General features: G+C 41.8%; 1 protein-coding gene across 2 annotated transcripts in view; it reads right to left on the bottom strand.

The window, feature by feature from the left end:
- LOC126299075 (rho GTPase-activating protein 7) overlaps window positions 1–20,889 on the bottom strand; it is a 1,286,633-nt gene that overhangs the window by 650,811 nt on the left and 614,933 nt on the right. For both annotated transcript variants that reach the window (XM_049990744.1, XM_049990745.1), the window contains exon 3: window positions 20,262–20,348. In XM_049990744.1, the coding sequence (XP_049846701.1) occupies window positions 20,262–20,336 (75 nt within the window). In that variant the 5' untranslated portion in view covers window positions 20,337–20,348. The remainder of the gene's footprint in view (window positions 1–20,261; window positions 20,349–20,889) is intronic.

The following is a 20,889-nucleotide window of genomic DNA, read 5'->3' as shown; positions in this document are numbered from 1 at the left end:
TTACGTGCGCAAACACCAAAAAATTAATATAATTATTGTTTTTTATTTTGTACTCAGTAGGAAATTCTTTATCATGATCTCCGGCCGGGGTGCTCAAGCGGTTCTAGGCGCTACAGCTCAGAGCCTTTTGAACAATTTTTTTTCATCGTGATCAAAGGCAAGAATTTCCTGTTGACACTGATAGGTGCGAAAGTTGTTTGTCAATAACCAGAACATGTTTTATATATGTTCGACGAAGTATTGAAGCAATGTTTGAGATGTTTATATTTTGTATTTTTTTTTAATTTTACCTTTTTTGTGGAAATTGCGTTTTCCAGTGCCATATGTTAAATTTGTATTTTTTAAAAAAATTTTAAATTATTTTTGCGCACTTGTGTCACGTTACAAATTAACCATTTTCAAATAAAATATGAATTAAACAATGACAATTTTAATTTTGCCATAAATACTGTTTATTTTAAAGTGACAGACAGGAAGGTAATTATGTAGAACAAAACTGTTCCGTTGGTTACGCGGCCGTTTATCTAGGGGAGAGTTGTGCAGTATCGCCCGGCCACCCGATTGTCTTTTAGTATCGACCGAAAGTAATTTCAGTTTTTAAATTGCATTTTCTTCTTGTTAGTTCTTTTCAGATTGAAATGGCAGGAAATGAGGAAAAGTAAGAGGGAAATAGAATGAAGAGTGCATGAGAATGTCTGTGACCAATGACCGTTAGGGAGCCAGCAGAAGAGATTTCAACAATTAGAAAAGGAAAAGATCGCCACCAAAGAAAAGAGATTAAAAACAGAAAAAAATAGTCTGAAAGAGAGTTGAAGGAAACTGAACTTGTTCCAAAGCAAAATAAACGCGTATAAGGCGGTCGTAGAACGCCAATTAAAAAGCACCGAACAAAGCTGAAACGTACAGGAAATAATGGGCCAGTAGAAGAGACTGAGCAGTGGATTATGTGTTTAGTGTACCACGTGTACACGTAAGGGCTGGGCACATGTTGAATGTGTGAATCAGAAGAGTATTTTGTATTTCATTTGTGATCCCTGTGAAATTGTGAATAAAATATTGGTGACCTGAGCTGAAATTGTAACAATAAGTACACTTGCTTACGTGTTCCCTTAATATTCAGTAAGTATCAGCGCAGTGTTTGATTAACAACCGATATTATCATAGAAAAGACAATGGCCAATACTGCAAGCCACTTTCGACAAGCGTTGTAATCATAGTCCTTTCACTTTCGATGTAATTAAGTAACATAAACAAAATAAAAATCATTACACTGTGCTATGCATATAAAATGTCTTGAGGTAAGAGAATAGTATGTTAATATTCTGATTCACAACCACAGACACACAGTAAAGTCAAAAAACTTAACGTGGCCGATGCTGAACGACTCTTCCCTATCCACATTCAGTTTGTAGAAGGTTCACCGCTTCTAGGGGAATCTTGTAAGACGCTGAAAGCATAAGCAAAGAAAGCAGTAGAAATGAGGTAGCGCCCAATGCGTACGCAACCCACATAACGTAGAGGTAATTCGGTTACGATCTCAACAGACCAAAGCTACTAGGCAAACTATTGTAGCTTACGATAACTTACGATAGCCTGCGGTAGTTGTACAACTCCACTTTGTGCCCACAGTAGGTAGCATAATTTTCTTCGCAACTCCTGCAGGTGCGACAGGTAGGAGGTTATGGTATATTCCTGGATTTCGTGCTGAATACTGGTTATTGGAACTTAGTATGCAGTCTTTCGTGGGACAGTTGGCGCCTTTCTCGGAGTGTCTCCAACATCACATTTTGCAACATCTCCATGGCGCTCTTCTATGGGTCAACCAAACGTGTGACCATCCTTTCTACCCTTCTATGTACATTTGCAATAATCTCTGTTGGACCTGTTTCGTGTGGTTCCCACACATATGAGCAAAATTCCGGATGGGTCGCACTAGCGGCCTGTAAGCTTACTACATTTTGTGAGCACCCTACCGAAGAACCGAATTCTGCTATGCACCACCTGAGTGTATGCGACAATTCCACTACACTTCCCTAGAAATACTTACGACCTGATGTTTGTTTCAGTTGACAAACTCCAGTCGCGAGTCATCGATACTAGAATCATACGAAACTACGGTAATTGAAGTTCAAAGTTTGATAATTCTGAACATTTTCAGTAAGTTGCCTATGTATGCTATAATCTTAAATTTTATCAAGACTGACTGGATACGTCTACAGCTTTTTTCGGATCATCACAGATAGCTGCATCATGTGTAAATGTCTTCTGCATTTCTACATCTACATCAGTACTCCGCAAGTAACCTACGATGCGAGGCGGAGGGTACATTTGGTACGTCTAACTGACCCTCCCTTCCCTGTTTCTCTCGCGAGTGGCTCGTGGGAAGAAAGAGTGAGGGTAAACCTGTGTATGGCCTCTAATTTCTCGAATTTTTTCATCGTGGTCATTTCGCGAGATGTATGTGGGAATTTGTAATATGTGGTCAGACATTTCCCGGAATGTGCTCTCTCAAAATTTCAATAGTAAACGTCTCCCTGATGCACAACGCATCCCTTGTAGAGTCTGTCACAGGAGTTCATTAATCATCTTTGTAACGCTCTCGCACCAGCTGAACGATCCCGTGCCACAATGTGCCGCTGTTGCCGGCCGCGGTGGTCTCGCGGTTCTAGGCGCGCAGTCCGGAACCGTGCGACTGCTACGGTCGCAGGTTCGAATCCTGCCTCGGGCATGGATGTGTGTGATGTCCTTAGGTTAGTTAGGTTTAAGTAGTTCTAAGTTCTAGGGGACTAATGACCACAGCAGTTGAGTCCCATAGTGCTCAGAGCCATTTGAACCATTTTTCTTTTTTTTTGTGCCGCTCTTCGTTGGACCTTTTCTGTCACTCCTATCAGTTCTACCTCCTAAAGAGACCAAACTGATAAACAATACTAAAAAATCGGTCGAACAAGCACCTTGTAAGCCACTTCTTTCGTAGATGAGTTACATTTCTTAAGATTCAGCAAACTGAGCGCAGTTGCCTACGACGTTATGAATCTCATGGAGTAACAGAGCTAGCTAACTTTCGCAAAATCTCAGTTTGTGAAATTCAAGTTAATTTTCATAGAGGAAATTTTCGTTCTCCAAAAAGTCATAATTTTTTTATCATTAAACGTATTCCATTATTCTACAACAGACTGCCGGCCGCGGTGGCCGAGCGGTTCTAGGCACTTGAGTCCGGAACCGCGTGACTGCTTCGGTCGCAGGTTCGAATCCTGCCTCGGGCATGGATGTGTGTGATGTCCTTAGGTTAGTTAGGTTTAAGTTCAAATGGCTCTGAGCACTATGGGACTTCTGAGGTCATCAGTTCCCTAGAACTAAGAACTACTTAAACCTAACTAACCTAAGGACATGACACACATCCATGTCCGAGGCAGGATTCGAACCTGCGAACGTAGCGGTCGCGCGGTTCCAGACTGAAGCGCCTAGAACCGCTCGGCCACTCCGGCCGGCTAGGTTTAAGTATTCTAAGTTCTAGGGGACTGATGACCTCAGATGTTAAGTCCCATAGTACTCAGAGCCATTTGAACTATTTTTACAACAGACTGACGTCAACGGTATAGGCCTATAATTATGTGGATCTGTGCTACGACCCTTCTAGAAAACGGGAATGACCTGCGCTTCTCTCCAATCATTAGTAACCGTCAGTTGCTTCAGCTTACTATTGATATTATCGAGCATGTCATTACACGAACAGAAAGGGGGTTAAAAGATTTCGCTGAGGCATGCCAGAAGTTACTCCATCCAAGATAGCATGAACGTATTTTCGTTAGTATCCGTCGGTGTCGTACGGAGTCATACTGTTCAGAAGACAAGAAATAATGCCTCCATCTGATTGCGTTGATCCATGTCTTTCATGATGCGATGCGAAAAGAGCGCCAATTGGATTTTGCACAATTAGTCTTTGCGGAGTTCATATTTATTGTCTCGAAACCTGGCAGAAAATCCAGAGAGATTCTTATCGTATGTAAAATATGCTAGTGGAAAGACACAATTAATACCTTCTCTGTGCGACAGCAATGGAAATACTATCTATGACAAAGCTTCTAAAGTAAAGTTACTAAACACAGCCTTTCGAAATTCCTTCACCAAAGAAGGCGAGGAAAATATTGCAGAATTCGAATCGAAAACAGCTGCCAACATGTTTTACTTAGAAGTAAATTTTCTCGGACTACTGGAGCAACTTAAATCACATATTAAAATCAAGTCTTCTGGTCCATATCGTACACCAGTTAGGTTCCTTTCAAAGTATGCTGGTGTAATAGTACCATACTTAACAATCATATGCAACTGCTCGCTCGACAAAAGATCCGTACCCAAAGACTGGAAAGTAGCACAGGTCATTCAAGAAAGGCAATAGGAGTAATCTACTAAATTACTGGCCTATATCATTAACGTCAATATGCAGCAGGAATGTGGAACAACTATTGTGTTCGAACGCTATGAATTACATCGAAGAGAATGGTCTATTGGCACACAGTCAACACGGATTTAGAAAACATCGATCTTGTGAAACACAACTAGCTCTTCACTGACACGAAGTGTTGAGTGTCATCGACAAAGGATTTCAGATTAATTAAGTATTTCTAGATTTCCAGAAGACTTTTGAAACCGTGTCTCACATGCGACTTGTAATCAAATTGCGTGCTTATGGAATATCGTCTCAGTTTTTCGACCGGATTCGTGATTTTCTGTCAGAACGTTCACAGTGTGTAGTAACTGAGGGAAAGTCATCGAGTAGTGTTACAGGTCCTCTCCTGTTTCTTATTTTTTATAAACGAATTACGAGGCAATCTGAGCAGCCGTCTTAGGTTGTTTGCAGGAGATGCTGTCGTTTATCGTCTATTAAAGTCAAAGGATTTACTTAAGATATCTGTATGGTGCGAAAATTGGCGTGGTCATCCACATGAGTGCTAAAAGGAATCCGTTAAACTTCGGTTACATGATAAATCAATCAAATCTCAAGGCCGTATACTGAGCTAGATCACTCGGAATTACAATTAAAATCAATGTGAATTGGAAAGAACACATAGAAACTGTTGTGACGATGGTGATCCACAGACTGTGTTTTATTGGCAGGACACCCAGAAGATGCAACAGATCTACTAAAGAGACTGCCTACATTATGTTTTTTCGTCCTCTTTTGGAGAGTGCTTCGCTATGTGGGAGCCTTATCAGATAGGATTAACGGAGTAGGTTCAACAAAGGGTACCACGTTTTGTATTATCCAGAAATTGGGCAGAGAGCGTCAGGGGTATGATATAGGATTTGGAGTTGGAAATCATTAACACGAAGGCGATTTTCGTTGCGGTGGTGTCAGTCACCAAATTTCTCCTCCAAACGACAAAATATTTTTTTGTCACCGACCTACATAGGGGGAAACGATCATCATAATAGAATAAGGGAAATCAGAGCTGCACGGAAAAATGTAGGTGTTCCTTTTTTTTCCGCGCGCTGCGAGTGAAGGGAACAATAGAGAATGAGTGTGAAGGTGGTTCTATGAACACTCTGCCAGGCACTTAAGCGTGATTTGCAGAGTACCCATGTAGATGGGCAAACGTTAGGTTTCTAATCGACGCTAGTTTATGCAACAACTTTGGTCTTTCCCCAGATCAACACATACTGACACGAGCGCATATTCACAAACAGCCTCAAGTTGTTTTCTGCTTTAAAACGCCGCTTTAAAACGCCTGAGCTCCCATAATTCTTCCGAGCCTCCATGACCTGATACCCCACAAATGTTTTGAAGTACTTTTGTATATAAGAGTAATGATATTCTGACAACCTCAGAGGTTATAAAATGAAATCAAATAGAAGAGTAGCCTTCTCCTTAGGTTCCTAATTAGTCCCTAAGTTGTCATCAGGTTCTTGTACACTATACAGTAGATAATGTAACTTCCAGGAAATATTTGTGCAGATATTTTCATGTATTTTGCTATCTTATACCGTACAGAAAGACCAGGAAGAGGTTGGATGTCGTCTCGTACAGTTAAAGACACCATTAGTGAACAATAAAATACGTCTGTAAAATCGTCGAACTATAATGTTTTTACGTATGTTAGGATATTTCTACGCGGTTTTATTTAATGTTCGAGCTTTTCTACTGTCATTACCTATCTTGACTTTCAACGATATTCTGCTGAAATATTTGATCAAAACCTCTTTTCAGTTTCTTTGCTAATCCCTTTTCTTTCTTTCCTCTAATTTTTAAATACATATTTCATGTATCGTCTACGAGTTCGTTCGTCATAGTGCTTATTTAAAAATAAATGTGGCTTGTGTTTTGCTGCAACCATGGAACATTCAGAATTCAAGCAAGAGGTCGATATTTCGATGCTTACAGATCGGTATTGCAACGTGAATATATTACTTACGATTAGAAACGTAATATGATGGAATTACAGTGTTAAACTTCACTGCTCGTTACAGGTACCTATTTCGGCCAATAAGGTTCCTGCATTTTAGAATCATTGTTCCGTGCCATGGTTTTGTGTTCCACAGCTCCCATTAATCGATAATAAACACATTCAGTTAAGTGTCTGACACCTTTCGGATTGCCTGTCCTATAGAAACCTAAAGATCTTACAATAATATTTGCTAGTCGAGTTCTTGCGACTTTCTTGTAAACTCATTACGTATTACATGTTATGCAACGCGTTCTATACTTGCCCCCCATGAAGTACGGATCTTGCCGACGTTGGTTAGCTTGAATGTTTCAACGCTACACATAATCATACCGTAGGTGCAACAACAAAGGCAGGGTGTCTGTTGAGAGGCCATACAAACGTGTGGTTCCTGAACAGCGGCAGCTGCTTTCACAGTCGTTGCAAAAGCAACAGTCTGGATATTGACAGATATGGTCTTTTAACATTAGCCAGCATGGACTTGTTGTGCTGGTACTGCAAGCAAGGGGAAACTACAGCCTTTAGTTTTCCCGGCGGCATGTAGCTCAACTATAGGGTTAAATTATGATGGCATCGACTAGGTTAAACAAATATTCTGGAGGTAAAATAGTCTCGCTTTCGGATTTCAGGAGGATATCGTAATCATGAAAAGAAGGCTGACATTCTACGGGTCGGAGCGTGGAATGTTAGATCCCTTAATCAAGTAGATAAGTTAGAAAATTTGAAAAGGAAGATTGATAGGCTGATGTGAGACAGGCTATAGCGGAAATTAGTGAAGTTCAGGGGCAGGAAGTAAACGACTTCTGGTCCGGTGAGTAGAGAGTTATAAATACAAAAACAAATAAGGGTAATTCAAGAGTGGGTCTAATAATGAATAAGGAAATAGGAATGAGGGTAAGCCAACGTCCACAACAGCAGTAAAAAGTGTATATTTCAATTGGCTCGGCAGATAATGAAGAGAATGAAAGAATCTATGATGAGATAAAAGAAATTATTCAGATAGTTAAGGAAGAGGAAAATTTAATTTTGATGGCGGGGTGGACTGCGACAGTAGGAAAAGGAAGAGTAGAAAAATAACATGGACTGGAGGAAAGGAATGAGAGAAGAACGCACCTGGTCGAACGTTGCGCAGAACATAATTTAATCATTCATAAAACTTGGTTTAAGACACGCGTAATAAGGCTATATATATATATATATATATATATGTGTGTGTGTGTGTGTGTGGAAGAGACACTGCAGGGTTCCAAATTGATTACATAATGGCAAGAAAGAGATTTCGCAACAAGATTTTAAACTATAAGTCATTTCCTGGAGAAAACGTGGACTCAGGCTATAATTTATCTGTTATGAAATGTAGATTAAAACTGAAGGAATTTCAAAATTATAGGAAACTATGGGGGGTAGCATCTGGATAAGTAAAAAGAACCGGATGTTGTTGAGAATTTCAAAGGGAGCAATAGGTAACGATTGACTGAATCTGGGTCGGCCGCTGTGACCGTGCGGTTCAAGGCGCTTCAGTCCGGAACCACGCGGCTGCTACGGCCGCAGGTTCGAATCCTGCCTAGTTGGGTTAAGGAGTTCTAAGTCTAGGGAACTGATGACCTCAGATGTTAAGTACCATAGTGGTTAGAGCCATTTGAACCATTTTTGACTGAATCCGGGGCAAGGAAAACAGTAGAAGGCGGACGTGTAGCTTTGAGAGAAGAAATAGTGAATCCAGCAGAGGATCAAGCAGGTAAAAGGACAAGGCCTAATAGAAATCTTTAGATAACACGTGAGGTAACGAATTTAATTATTGAAAGGAGAAAATATTAAAAATAATGTAGCAAATGAGGAAGCAAAGGCGGATACAGAAAGTGCAAGATGGCTAAGTAGGAATGACCAGAGGACAAATGCAAGTCTATTAAAGCATGTACAGTATAACTAGGGGAAAGTTATATACCGCCCTTAAGAAACTTAAGAGGCCTTTGGAGAAAAGAGAAGCAGCTGTATAAATATCAAGAGCTCGTATGGAAGACCAGTATTATGGAAAGAAATGCTTTACAAGAGAAACGAACCTGAATGCAATATTATAGAAAGAGAAGAGGAAGTTCACGAAGATGAGATTGGAGATAAGATGTCGCGAAAAACATTTAACAGAGCTCTGAAAGATTGAAGTCCAAACAATGCCAGTGGAGTAGAACATATTCCCTCATAATATAGGGATCCTTGCAAAAGGCAGCCAGCTATGACTAAACGATTCTACCTGGCGTGCAAGATCTTTGAGACAGGCGCAATTCCCTCACACTTCAAGACGAATGTACTAATTCCAGTTCCAAGGAAATGAGGTGCTGACAAGTGTGAATATCAACGAACTATCACAATAAGGCATGCCTGCAAAATACTTTCACATATTATTTACAGATGAATAGAAAAACTGGTAGAAACCTACATCGGGGAAGATCAGTTTGCCAGCCGGGGTGTCTGAGCGGTTCAAGGCGCTACAGTCTAGAAGCGTGCGACCGCTACGGTCCTGCCTCGGGCATGGATGTGTGTGATGTCCTTAGGTTAGTCAGGTTTAAGTAGGTCTAAGTCTAGGGGACTGACTACCTCAGATTTTCCTTGGCGCCGGTTTTGGATAGTTCCATTTGTCACACACACTGTACTTTAACCATAGCGGCATATGAACAGTTAACAAACTTAGCCATTCCCGAAATGCTTCCACCCCTGGTCCACAAGCCAATGATCATGCCCTTTTGGACGTCAGATAAATCGCTCCGTTTTCGCCTTACTACAACGACTGCACAGATTGCATGGTTTTCCGCGTGCCTCTCCCTCCCCCCCCCCCCTCCCCCCTCACCCCATACACACACCGGAATGCTTTACATACCCTCCACTTCTTCTGCTGCCATTTGCCATGTGTGAGTGATTATTATACGTTAACCTTGAATGCAGGCGTTTGTTACAATTACATGGCTGGACTCTGTAGGTATGGAACTGGCTCAAATGGTTCAAATGGCTCTGAGCACTATGGGACTTAAATTCTGAGATCATCAGTCCCCTAGAACTTAGAACTACTTAAACCTAACTAACCTAAGAACATCACACACATCCATGCCCGAGGCAGGAATCGAACCTGCGACCGTAGCGGTAGCGCGGTTCCAGACTGTAGCGCCTAGAACAGTTCGGCCATTCAGGCCAGTGGTATGGAACTGAGACGCTGAAAGTAACTGATAAGTTTTGCTATTTGGACAGAAAAATAACTAACGGCGGCGGAAGTAATTAGAATATAAAAGTTAGACAGACAAGAAAATGATAATTTTTCTTAATTTTATTGTTAGCAAGTGATGTAGCATTATATGACAGTGGAATGTGGATGATAGCACAGTGAAGAAGAGAAGAGAAAATTTTGAAATGTGATGTTACAGAAGCATTCCGAAGACTTGATGAAATCAGATAACTGATGAAGGGGTACTGGACTGAGTTGGAGAGAAAGGAAAGAAGGGATAAGCATCAACGAATAGTTAACTTGATAATGAAGGAAAGAATGAAATGGGGGCAGTGATAAAAAAAATTGCAGTGGGACACCATGGCTTGAATACAATAAGGCGGTTTCGATGGCTATAAGATGCTGCATCTATGCAGATTTGAAGAGTTTTGCACTAACGCAGAGAGCTGCATCAAAAGAATCCTCGTACTGATAGCACCACAAGAACAACAGGGGCGCTCAAATTGTTTTCATATTCTAGATTTCTAGTCTTTTGCTACTGTACCCCACAAGCGACTTCTAATCAAATTGGGTGCCTGTGGAACGCCATCTAACTTCCGCGACTAGATTCGTGATTTCCTGTCAGAAAGGTCACAGTTGGTAGTGTAACGGAGGTGATATCTGGCGTTCCCCAAGCAAGTGTGGTAGACCTTCTGCTCTCCCTGTTCTATACAAACGTTTTAGAGGAGAATCTGATCAGCCCTCCAATATTGTTATGAGATGATTCTTTCATTTACCGTCTTGTAAACTCATGAAAACCAACTGCAAAATTATTTAAATGAAATATTTGTACAGTGAGAAAGGTAGCAGTTGACTCTAAATAATGAAAAGTGTCATGTCATCCACGTGACTACTACAAGAAATCAGTTACATTTCGGCTACACGGTAAATTAAACATATCTGATGGCTTTCATTAGATTTATGAACAACTGAAATTGGAATGATTACATAGATAATGTTGTCGGGATGGGGTGAACCAAATACTGTGTTTTATTGGCAGATCACTGAGAAAATGCAACAAATCCTCAGACTGCATACACTACACTTTTAGGTCCTCTGCTGAAGTACTGGTGTGTGCTAATAGGATGCTTACCAGATAGGATTGACAGAAGACACGAAAAAGTTCAATAAAGGGCAGCACCTTTTGTATTATCGCAAAACAGTGGTGTCTCATGCTTTTGAGATACGGGTTGGGGAGGCAATCATTAAGACAAAGGCGTGATCATTTTACGAAATTTTCACAAAATTTCTCTTCCTAATGCGAAAATACTTTGTTGACGTTCACTTACATAGAGGGAAATGACCATCCTAATAAAATAAGAGAAATCAAAGCTCGCACGGAAAGATTTAAGTGTTCGTGTTCCCTATGAGCTGCTCGAGAGTGAAACAAATGAGGGACAGCGTGAAATTGCTTAGGTGAAGCCTTTTCCAGGCACTTACGTGTGAATTTTAGAGTATTCATGGAAATTTAGTTGTAGATGTGGTCTTCCAGCTGAATTGTGGCGTTATCCCATTTGATAAACTTCCCTTCGAAGTCATCTTATTTTACCACGTAGAGGTTTTATTTGAGGTAACGGTTCTGAGAGTCAATCATAGACAGGAATTTCATAAAAATTAAAATTTCTATTTTGTATCAATGTCATATTATCATGCGTGTCCACCTCTTCTCTTGAAGGGAAGTAAGTGAAACCATGTGGATTAATCAATGGTTCGCTGACAGTCTCTATAGCGATACCTTATCTTATCGTTTCTATTGTAGATCCGCCCACTCAGGAAATGGGTGATCTACTGTTCCAATGGAAAACTTTAAACGTCGTTGGGAGAGGAAGAAAAGTATATTAATTCATTTTTTTTTTAAATTCGTTATTCTAATATTATTCGAAATGTTTGGGTATATATAGCGCAATGTCAACAATCTCGCCATCGAAGACGACAGATCACATTTATCTCTTACCAGTACTTCGTTTTCGATTTACGGAAAATAGGAAGTGGATAAAACGGGGTTCATAGCGGTTCCTTTTCTTTTTTTATTAAATTTTGTCTACGTAGCCAATCACTTTAATCAGATTGTTTTTGCAGATATAATCGTTGAATATATATTTCACCACACGCGCAAAAGTCACCACTTCTGTACTTGATCAACAACTACTGTGGGGAAATGCATATTAACACACAATTTAAACACGCTACCATTGTCGCAATCTGTTTCAAGATGCATGACAGTGCTTCTTGACAGATGTTCTACACGAAATTTAACCGTTGTTTCATATACAAATAGATCATCGAAGATCATTGTCATAGTCTTTATATCACTGTGCCCTTTGTAGGTGGAAAATACTGGAAAGGCCACGAAGTTTAATTGGCACAACACTGAAGTTCCGCTTCTGATATTATGCTATCGTCCTTTGCAGGGGTGTACATACATACGATAAGGCATATAAATTGAGTGTTAATTACATCTCATGTCACAGTACAGAAGAATTACTTAGACAGTTTCTTCAAAATAGCCGCTCGCAACCATGGCCGTGATGCATGCACCTAACTCACAAATGTGCCGCTTCCTTTGAAACAGTGCTGGAACTGAAGTTTCCTGAGGCACACATTTCCGGCTGTCGATGTACTACGTGGTTCTTGCGAAGACCGCTGCGGCGCTGCGCCCCAGGTCTTGCTCGCCCTGCAGTGGGGTGTACTCTAGCGGCGATGTTGGGAACTTCCGGCATACACGTGCCTACCATGACCTTGGCAATACCAACGCCCACGAAGCTATCTTACCTGTCTCCTAAATCACAAATGAACAATATTAGAAACATCCATAGAAGCGTGAAAAATGTTAACAATTCAACTGAATCAATTCCAGTGTCTGTCCTATTACACACGTCCGTACTAATCACATTTACGAAACCCATTGTCGAAGTATCATGAAGTGTCGGACCGTTCAAGTGAGTAACAGATGTCCGCGAGCTTATTTCTGTATAGCCTTGCATAAATTAATGCCAAAAGAATGATAAACATTTCTGTCCATACATGCATACTAAATGCTTCATGTATCCAACAGGCACTGAGGAAAACCTGTCTCTTTGTACGTTACAGAAAACACGGCGCGACTAATCCACTCAACGACTTTGGCTCCAACGAGAGACATAAGTATTTTTGAAGCTTACTCATTATCTCTCTCTCTCTCTCTCTCTCTCTCTCTCTCTCTCTCTCTGCGAGCCACACGCATGGTTTATGTATGTGTGTGTGGAAAGAGAGAGAGAGAGAGAGAGAGAGAGAGAGAGAGAGAGAGAGATAGAGCTCCGTCCTTGTGTACATGTTTGCTGGTTGTGGGTAAGCCAAACTCCAGCATCGTTCTGTTCGTGTTGCGATCTTCCTGCTTCAGTATGAGTCGCCAGAATTGCATAATACCAGAAAGTGTCTGATGCAAGGAGAGTAATAAGGCATACTATCTACCTCAGACCTATTAATGTCGAGACATAATAAATTTGCCGCTGTCCGTTATTCGCGCAATTAGATACATGAAAACGAACTTGAAACTTCCTGGAAAATTAAAACTGTACGCCGGAGCGGGACTCGAACTAGGAACCTTATCTTTTTTTTACACGCACTGCTCGCATCGACTGCGCTACACACACGTGTATAGGACAGTCCTTAAATGTCCCGGTCTGGCTCACATCAGACATTAAGTTTCAAAACAGCGCATATTCCGTTACAGTGTGAAATAATATATTTATTCAGAAACGGGGAAGATATCTACCATTGTCGCACGCCAACAGTCAGCTTGCAAGATCTCACGTCTTACAAACGCAATGCGCGAATAATTTATATCAATCTCTATTCTGACAACTATGTGTCACATTCACCTAATTGAAGTTTCTTTTAATGACGGCACAAAACACACACACACACACATATATATATATATATATATATATATATTACTGCCATTCGGTTCGTCCCATCTCATTGATGGAGACACGATACAACAGTGCGTTGGACACAACTGGCTTGTCAGTTACGACGATATGAATGTAAGGACGTCACAACACGGCCCCGAGCGGAGAAAACCTGCCCGAGACCGGGAATCGAACCCGGCCCCCTACAGTTAGAAATGTGCCGCACTAACCCCGCAGCTACCGAGACGGTAACGTTTCTATACAAAAGACGATATGGGGATTCTCGATCACCAGCATTGTCAACTTCCATCCAGGACTAGTCGTATAGCCTAATCAAGTTTCGTGGAGCACTCCACAGCCTAGGCGATCTGTTTTACAGCCGTTTCTCGTCGGACTGACACTGTAATTTCTTTAGAAAGTCTTTCTTTTCTCCATTCTGTGCACATGATATAGTCAACGTGACCGATTTGCCCAGATCTATTTTAGCATTTGATTCATATTCAGTTTTTTCCCAGAAGTCGGTACGTCGGATACGATCTAAGGAGACAAGTCTTTCATCGTTCCTTACGAACATCATTCCTGCTCTCTGAGTTGGCAGATCAGCTTTACAAAATGATCCATGTCAATGAATCATTTCAAAATTGTGATCCATTTACTTCCGAAATTGTTTCTTTTTGACATTTGCTTTTAAGATTTGTATTACTTGTAACGATTTGGAACCTTCTTGGACTTTCGGCGATGACTCTGTCTTTTTCGTGTCGTTTTTATTGGATTCAGTCCGAAGGCTGGTCTGATGCAGCACTCCACGAGAGTCTGTCCTACGCAAGCCTGACCATCTTTGCATAGCTATTGCAACATCGCCATATTAACTATTCTTTGATGAACGAGAATGTTTCCTATCAGTCTACCATTTCTTTCAGTCAAGCTGTGCCACAAAATACTTTCCTACTTTACTCGTTGATTTGATTTTATGCCACTTCATTAGTTATCCTATTTACCCATGTAATCTTCAGCATTCTTCTACAGCACAACATTTCAAAATCTTGTGGATCAAATGGCTCTGAGCACTATGGAACTTAACAAATGGCTCTGAGCACTATGGGACTTAACATCTTAGGTCCTCAGTCCCCTAGACTTAGAACCACTTAAACCTAACTAACCTAATGACATCACACACATCAGCCGGCAGGTGTGGCCGGGCGGTTCTAGGCGCTTCAGTCTGGAACCGCACGGCCGATACGGTCGCAGGTTTGAATCCTGCCTAGGACATGGATCTGTGTGATATCCTTAGGTTAGTTCTAGGGGACTGATGACCTCAGCTGTTAAGTCCCATAGTTCTCAGAGCCATTTGAACATCACACACATCCATGTCCGAGGCAGGATTCGAACCTGCGACCGTAGCAGCAGCGCGGTTCCGGATTTAAGCGCCTAGAACCTCTCGACCACAGCGGCCGGCTCAAAAGCTTACGATCTCTGCTTGTCACTGACGATCATCCTTACTCGTCTTCGCATCGGCCACAGCCCTATGACGCATGGAGTTTTACTCCTGCGAGAGGACCCTCCGATGTGTGGTGCTTGTGGCGTGCAGATCACGGTGCACCACATTTTATTGGACTGCATTTTATTTGCTGACCAGCGGACTGCAGCGGATTTGCCGGCGGATCTGCAGTCTATTTTATGTAGAGCTCAAACGAATGTGGTTCGGGTTTTAAAGTTCTGTGAATTGTCCCACATTTTTAACAAGATTTTGAGGAGATATTTTTAATGCGTCAACGGGGTGGCTGGCTCACGCACATTTTTTCGTAAGTGGTCAGCCAGTCTCATTTCCCTGTGCTGTTCTTTTAGTTCTTTTGTGTTTTGTTTTCCCTCTGTTTTAATTTCTTGATTAGCTATCTTACCAACCACATTGGTATTAATGCATGGGAGAGTGCCTGTGCGATAGTCGTTGTGTGGTCGTTTCGTGTGCATGGGTGTACGACAGTTTTCGTTCTTAACCACAGTCGTTTGTTTTCATCGATGTCAGGGCGCTGATAACATCGCCGTTGGGCGCCCAAAGTCCCCAAACCACATACACACCTATCACTGATGATAGGCGCCCGTTACACTTCTACACCGATGAGTACAAGGCTCATTCAATAAGTAATGTAACACAGTCTTTTTCTCGGCCCATTTCAATTGAAAAAACATCTGAATTTGTTGTGGAACATCGCTGAATACTCCTGCTTCAGCCCGTACAGTATCATGAAGTTCCGATAGGTGGCGGCACTATACGTTGCCTTCAAAATAGCCTCCTTAACGGAGGTGCATTCCAGGCAGAGAGCTGTCACTGAGTTTCTATGATGGGAAACCGGGGCACCACGGATAATCACGGGTGCTTGGAGAATGTTTACGGTGTCCTGTCGGTGAACAAAAGCACGGTGAGTCGTTGGGCGAGCCGTCTGCCATCATCGCAATAAGGTCTCGCAAATCTGTCCGATCTCCCTCGTGCCGGCTGGCCACCTACAACTGTGAAATTAGAGAAACGACCTCAGCGTGTAAGTGTTCGTTGCCACACAAACGTAAACCAATTTCTCGTTCTCCATGACAACACAAGGCGCCCGAGAGGAGCTCACAGAACTTCACTGGACTGTTCTTCCTCATCCAGCCGACAGCCCGGATCTCGCACCTTTCGGTTTCCATCGGTATGGCCCAATGAAGGATGCACTCCACTGGAAGCAGTTTCTGGAGGATGTGGAGGTTATCGGTGCAGCAAGACGTTGTAAATGACGTCAACCGGTACTATGGTACCATGCAAGCATACAGGCCCTCCCAATAAGGTGGGGTAAGGCCGTCGCATTGAATGGAGAGTATGTTAAAATATAGGATCCTGCAGCCATAAGAGTGGGAAATAATATATTGTATTGGAATCCTGCACAAAAACAACCCGCTTTCAGAAAAAAAGTGCTGCATTCCTTAGTGAACGGCCCTTGTATTACGACCAGCTGATTAATAACGTTTTGGTCCACATTTCGAGCGCAATACAGCAGCGATTCTGTCTGGCATGGCTTCGACAAGCCCTTGGTAGGTTTACGGAGGTATGAGGCAACAGATATCTAGGCATAGGTCACGCAATGACAGTAAATTACGGGTCCATGGTTTGTGTGTGCGGATTTGGTGCCTCATAGTGTCCCAGATGTGTCCATCGGGTTCAGCTCAGGCAAATCGGCTCAGGCAAATCACATACTCAGACGTATGTGACACGACCCTGGCTTTGTTACACGGACAGTTATCCTGCTCGAAAATGTAATCGCCGTAGGGGGTGATATAAAGCAGGAAGTGAGGCGGTCGCTGTGGCCGAGCGGTTCTACGCGCTTCAGTCCGGAACCGCGTTGCTGCTGCGGTTGCAGGTTGGAATCCAGTCTCGGGCATGGACGTGTGTGATGTAGTTAGGTTTCATTATTTCTACGTCCAGATGTTAAGTCCCATAGTGCTTGGAGCCATTTGAACCATTTTTTGAAGTGATAACGTTCATGTAGTTCACAGCTAACTTTGTGCCTTCGACTACAACCCCAAGTCCCGCGGAAGCCCAGGTGTATGTTCCCCAAACCCTAATACAGTCCCTACCAGCTTGTGACAGTAGTGGGATTAATTCGACCAGGCAACACGTTTTCTTTGATCATGGTCCAATTTAGACGATCCCGTGTCCACTGCAATCATAATTTACGTCCAACATCTTGTCACCTACTCCTGGTTTCACCGTACTTTAACAATTTTCCTTAGACACTCCCGACAGTAGCGTGCGATTAGCCGGCCAGCTTCGCCGTTTCAGAGAGGTTCATTCCCAAACAGCACACCATAACAATCTGCCCTTTCTTATAGTCCCTTATGTCAGTGGATTTCTCCAATTGCAGCTCGTATACTTCCAAAAAAGGTTTCCTAACACGCAAATTTACATTTGACCTCAGCTTCTTTATTATTCATTGCTTTGTAAACGATTATCTTGCTACTGAAACTGTTCGTTTTATACCTTCTTTACGTCTCCCATCGTAAGCTGTTTTCTTGCCGAAATAGCTCCACTTGTCTCCTACGTTCGGTGTCTCGTTTACTAATTAGTTCCCATAAAATTACCTGACTTAATTCACTGCACTCCATTACCCGTGTTTCGTCTTATAGCCCCTTTTCAAGACTTTGTCCACTCCTTTGAGGTCCTCTGTCGTAACTGACAGATGTACAATGTCATCGGCAAGCATTATATTGATATTTATTCTCCGTAAACTTTAATTCCTGTTCCCATAGTCCCCTTGGCTATTCCACGTATCGACTGAGTAACATGTGGGATAGGTTGCATCCAGTCATACTTCAAACCTGCACGGAGAACCTGAACTCCGCCAACAGAATTTCGGAGCTTGTTCAGGGATATTTACTGAGCATTTTGACGAAAGGTACCCGTAGACTTCGGTGGCTACTTACCGAGTGATTGTATTTCTTTCGATTTCGTAACGCCACCTATCTTTGTATCTGAACAGAACTGAAAAAGCTCCGAAACGGTGAAAACGTCTACAGTATGCGTTGTGTGTCTTGTTTGTAAACAAATTTGTTCCATTCACTCGTGATACTACTTACTCATTATATTATTGCACTTGGCCGGCCGGAGTGGCCGAGCGGTTCTAGGCGCTTCAGCCTGGAACCGCGCGACCGTTACGGTCGCAGGTCCGAATCCTGCCTCGGGGATGGATGTGTGTGATGTCCTTAGCTTAGTTAGGTTTAAGTAGCTCTAAGTTCTAGGGGACTAATGACCACAGCAGTTGAGTCCCATAGTGCTCAGAGCCCTTTGAACCCCAACCATGTAAAGAGAACTGTGCAAGCTGCAGATAATGAAAATAATACTTGCTATAGCATTTAACATAAAGTGTCTCGCTGAAAAAGTGCTTTCAAAGTATATTATGGTGAACATCAAGAACAACAGTAAAAGTGCACAACTAACAAAGATAAAGTGTGAACAGTATTGGTTCCGTAATGAAATAAGAGCTCAGTGCAAGCAGAAAGAGTTTCTGAACAGACAAATAAATGTGCTTCATTTGGACTTAAGTAACCCGCTGTTTTCTGTGCATTTCATATGTATTGTTGACGAAATTAGTGTTTTCAATGGGACAGAACATCACATCATATCACAAAGGCATAAGGCATCTTGTGTTTAGATCATTTCATTGATCAGTATGTGTAAAACCTGCAAAGAAGTCAACGCTACCATCTGACGATGGGCTCAGGCCCGAAACTAATAATGGTCTAATAAAAACATTTCAAGAAAACTGGTGCTGGGTGCAGAATTTCTTACAGTGTATTATAGACTCTTGTTTGATACAGTGGACGTAAGCATCAAATTTCGGTAAACTAGTTCGGAGCCACCCTTGTGAAAGGGTGTAGGTCACTAGACGGACGAGCTCCTAACGTACATCACAAAAATAAAATGTGTGTAAAACAATTTATTTCTCAGATTCATTAGAAGAACTGTTTCCAGATAAAATACATTACACATTACTGAGACATATAAATAGGGTCCTCAGGATTCCATTTCCTTAGTCACTCAGAGCAGGAAAACGTTTCTAAAAACACAGTTCTTGTAAGTTATTAATTTATTTCTTTACCTGTATTAAGTTCACAGATATGTGAATTCTCCAACAATTCCAGAAGTAGTGGATAAATTCTTAATATTGTGGGTATATGTTGCTAAAATCCGATATCTTCGTTACAGATGGTAGATAGTATGTAGTTTCAACTAATGCACTTACGTTTTCTGTATACTATGTACACTACTGGCCATTAAAATTGCAACGCCAAGAAGAAATGGATGTGTGTGATGTCCTTAGCTTAGTTAGGTTTAAGTAGTTCTAAGTTCTAGGGGACTGATGACCTCAGAAGTTAAGTCCTATAGCGCTCAGAGCCATTTGAACCATTTTTGTTACAGCAAATAAGTACACAGGTACAATGGCGACTATGGAAAGGCGTCGCACTGCCTATTTTTACAGGTTAGTTGTGAATATGTTATCAACCCCGATCACGAGCTAACTTACTATGAGCCGAGCGAAACATCCTTACAATTAGGTGCAATAATATTGCGTCGACCAATATTTGTTGTAGATGCCCACTTCGCACTTTGCTCTCAAGACTGCACTGAAAACTGCTCGGTTCTGCACCTGATTTATTTTTCCGATGGTGTTAGTTGTATGTTGTAAAGTTACACGACCGTATGGTTAGGTTTACTGTTGAAGGGTTGGGCCGACTTTCAATACGTGCATGGGTTCTCTGAATGCAATGAAAGAGCGCCACAACGGTGCTGTACTGAACTGTTATATCTGCACATAGTCATTATTCAGTGTTGTGTGTTGTATGTTTTGGTGATCGCATATTACCTGATTTTTTATTGACGTTAAGTTATTTCACAGAAGTATGTATAAATGGAATCACCGTAGACCATGCCAACATTATACCAACACACTCAGAAAACACCCTTGAACTGTCTCCGAAATGTTATCAATAACGTTCGGGTTCACACTGCATACAATTACATTCAGTCGCAACTCGTATTAGGTGTACTGCAATTTCTCGATACTTTTATCACTCGGTAACAATGCCATACACTCTTCGAGCTTACTATCAGCGTAAATAGGAGAGGGCGGTAACAGAAAAACGGAAGCTTACCTGAACTTTCTCGAGGTAGAGCTCGATCTCCCGGTAAGGATCAGATTCTCGAACGGCTGGGGACACTGGATCCATTTCTCATCGTCCCTGAAAAAGAGAAAACCATTATTTTTCTCGGTTTGACGTTAATGTAACTCTGGGAACTGTAACAAATTTGGACGACAGACATAGCGGGAGTGGTTTAACGACTCCTTGTAAAAGGAGGGGTAGACAGAGTTTAACGTAAGGCTGAAAAATTATCACTCTTTGGGTTGGGCGACAATAGCGAAGAAAACCGGTGCTAGGGAGATATCCCTGCCTCCACCTGCTGTGAGCTAGGGAAATGGAAAATCTAAGAGCTATTCTGATTTGTGTCATTTCCTATGTTGAAATTCTAACAGCTTTCGTATGTTGCACTTGATGCCATATCATTCCTTTATTAACAATTTTCTTATACAGTGTGTTTGACTAATAAAGATAGAAAAGGGATGGGAGAGTAGAGGACAATGTAATAAGCAAATAATCCTAATAAACATACGTCCGGAAACCAATGGTTATACAGGGTGTCACAAACCTTTTGGTCAAATTTAAGCAAGTTATAGTGAGTCCACAACCGACCGCACTGAGTCAGCCAACCAATCGTCGGAAA

The sequence above is a fragment of the Schistocerca gregaria genome, chromosome X (assembly GCF_023897955.1).
Source record: "Schistocerca gregaria isolate iqSchGreg1 chromosome X, iqSchGreg1.2, whole genome shotgun sequence".
Taxonomy (NCBI): domain Eukaryota; kingdom Metazoa; phylum Arthropoda; class Insecta; order Orthoptera; family Acrididae; genus Schistocerca; species Schistocerca gregaria.
Note: the sequence above shows the minus strand (reverse complement) of the source record. Positions and strands in the feature narration are given on the sequence as shown.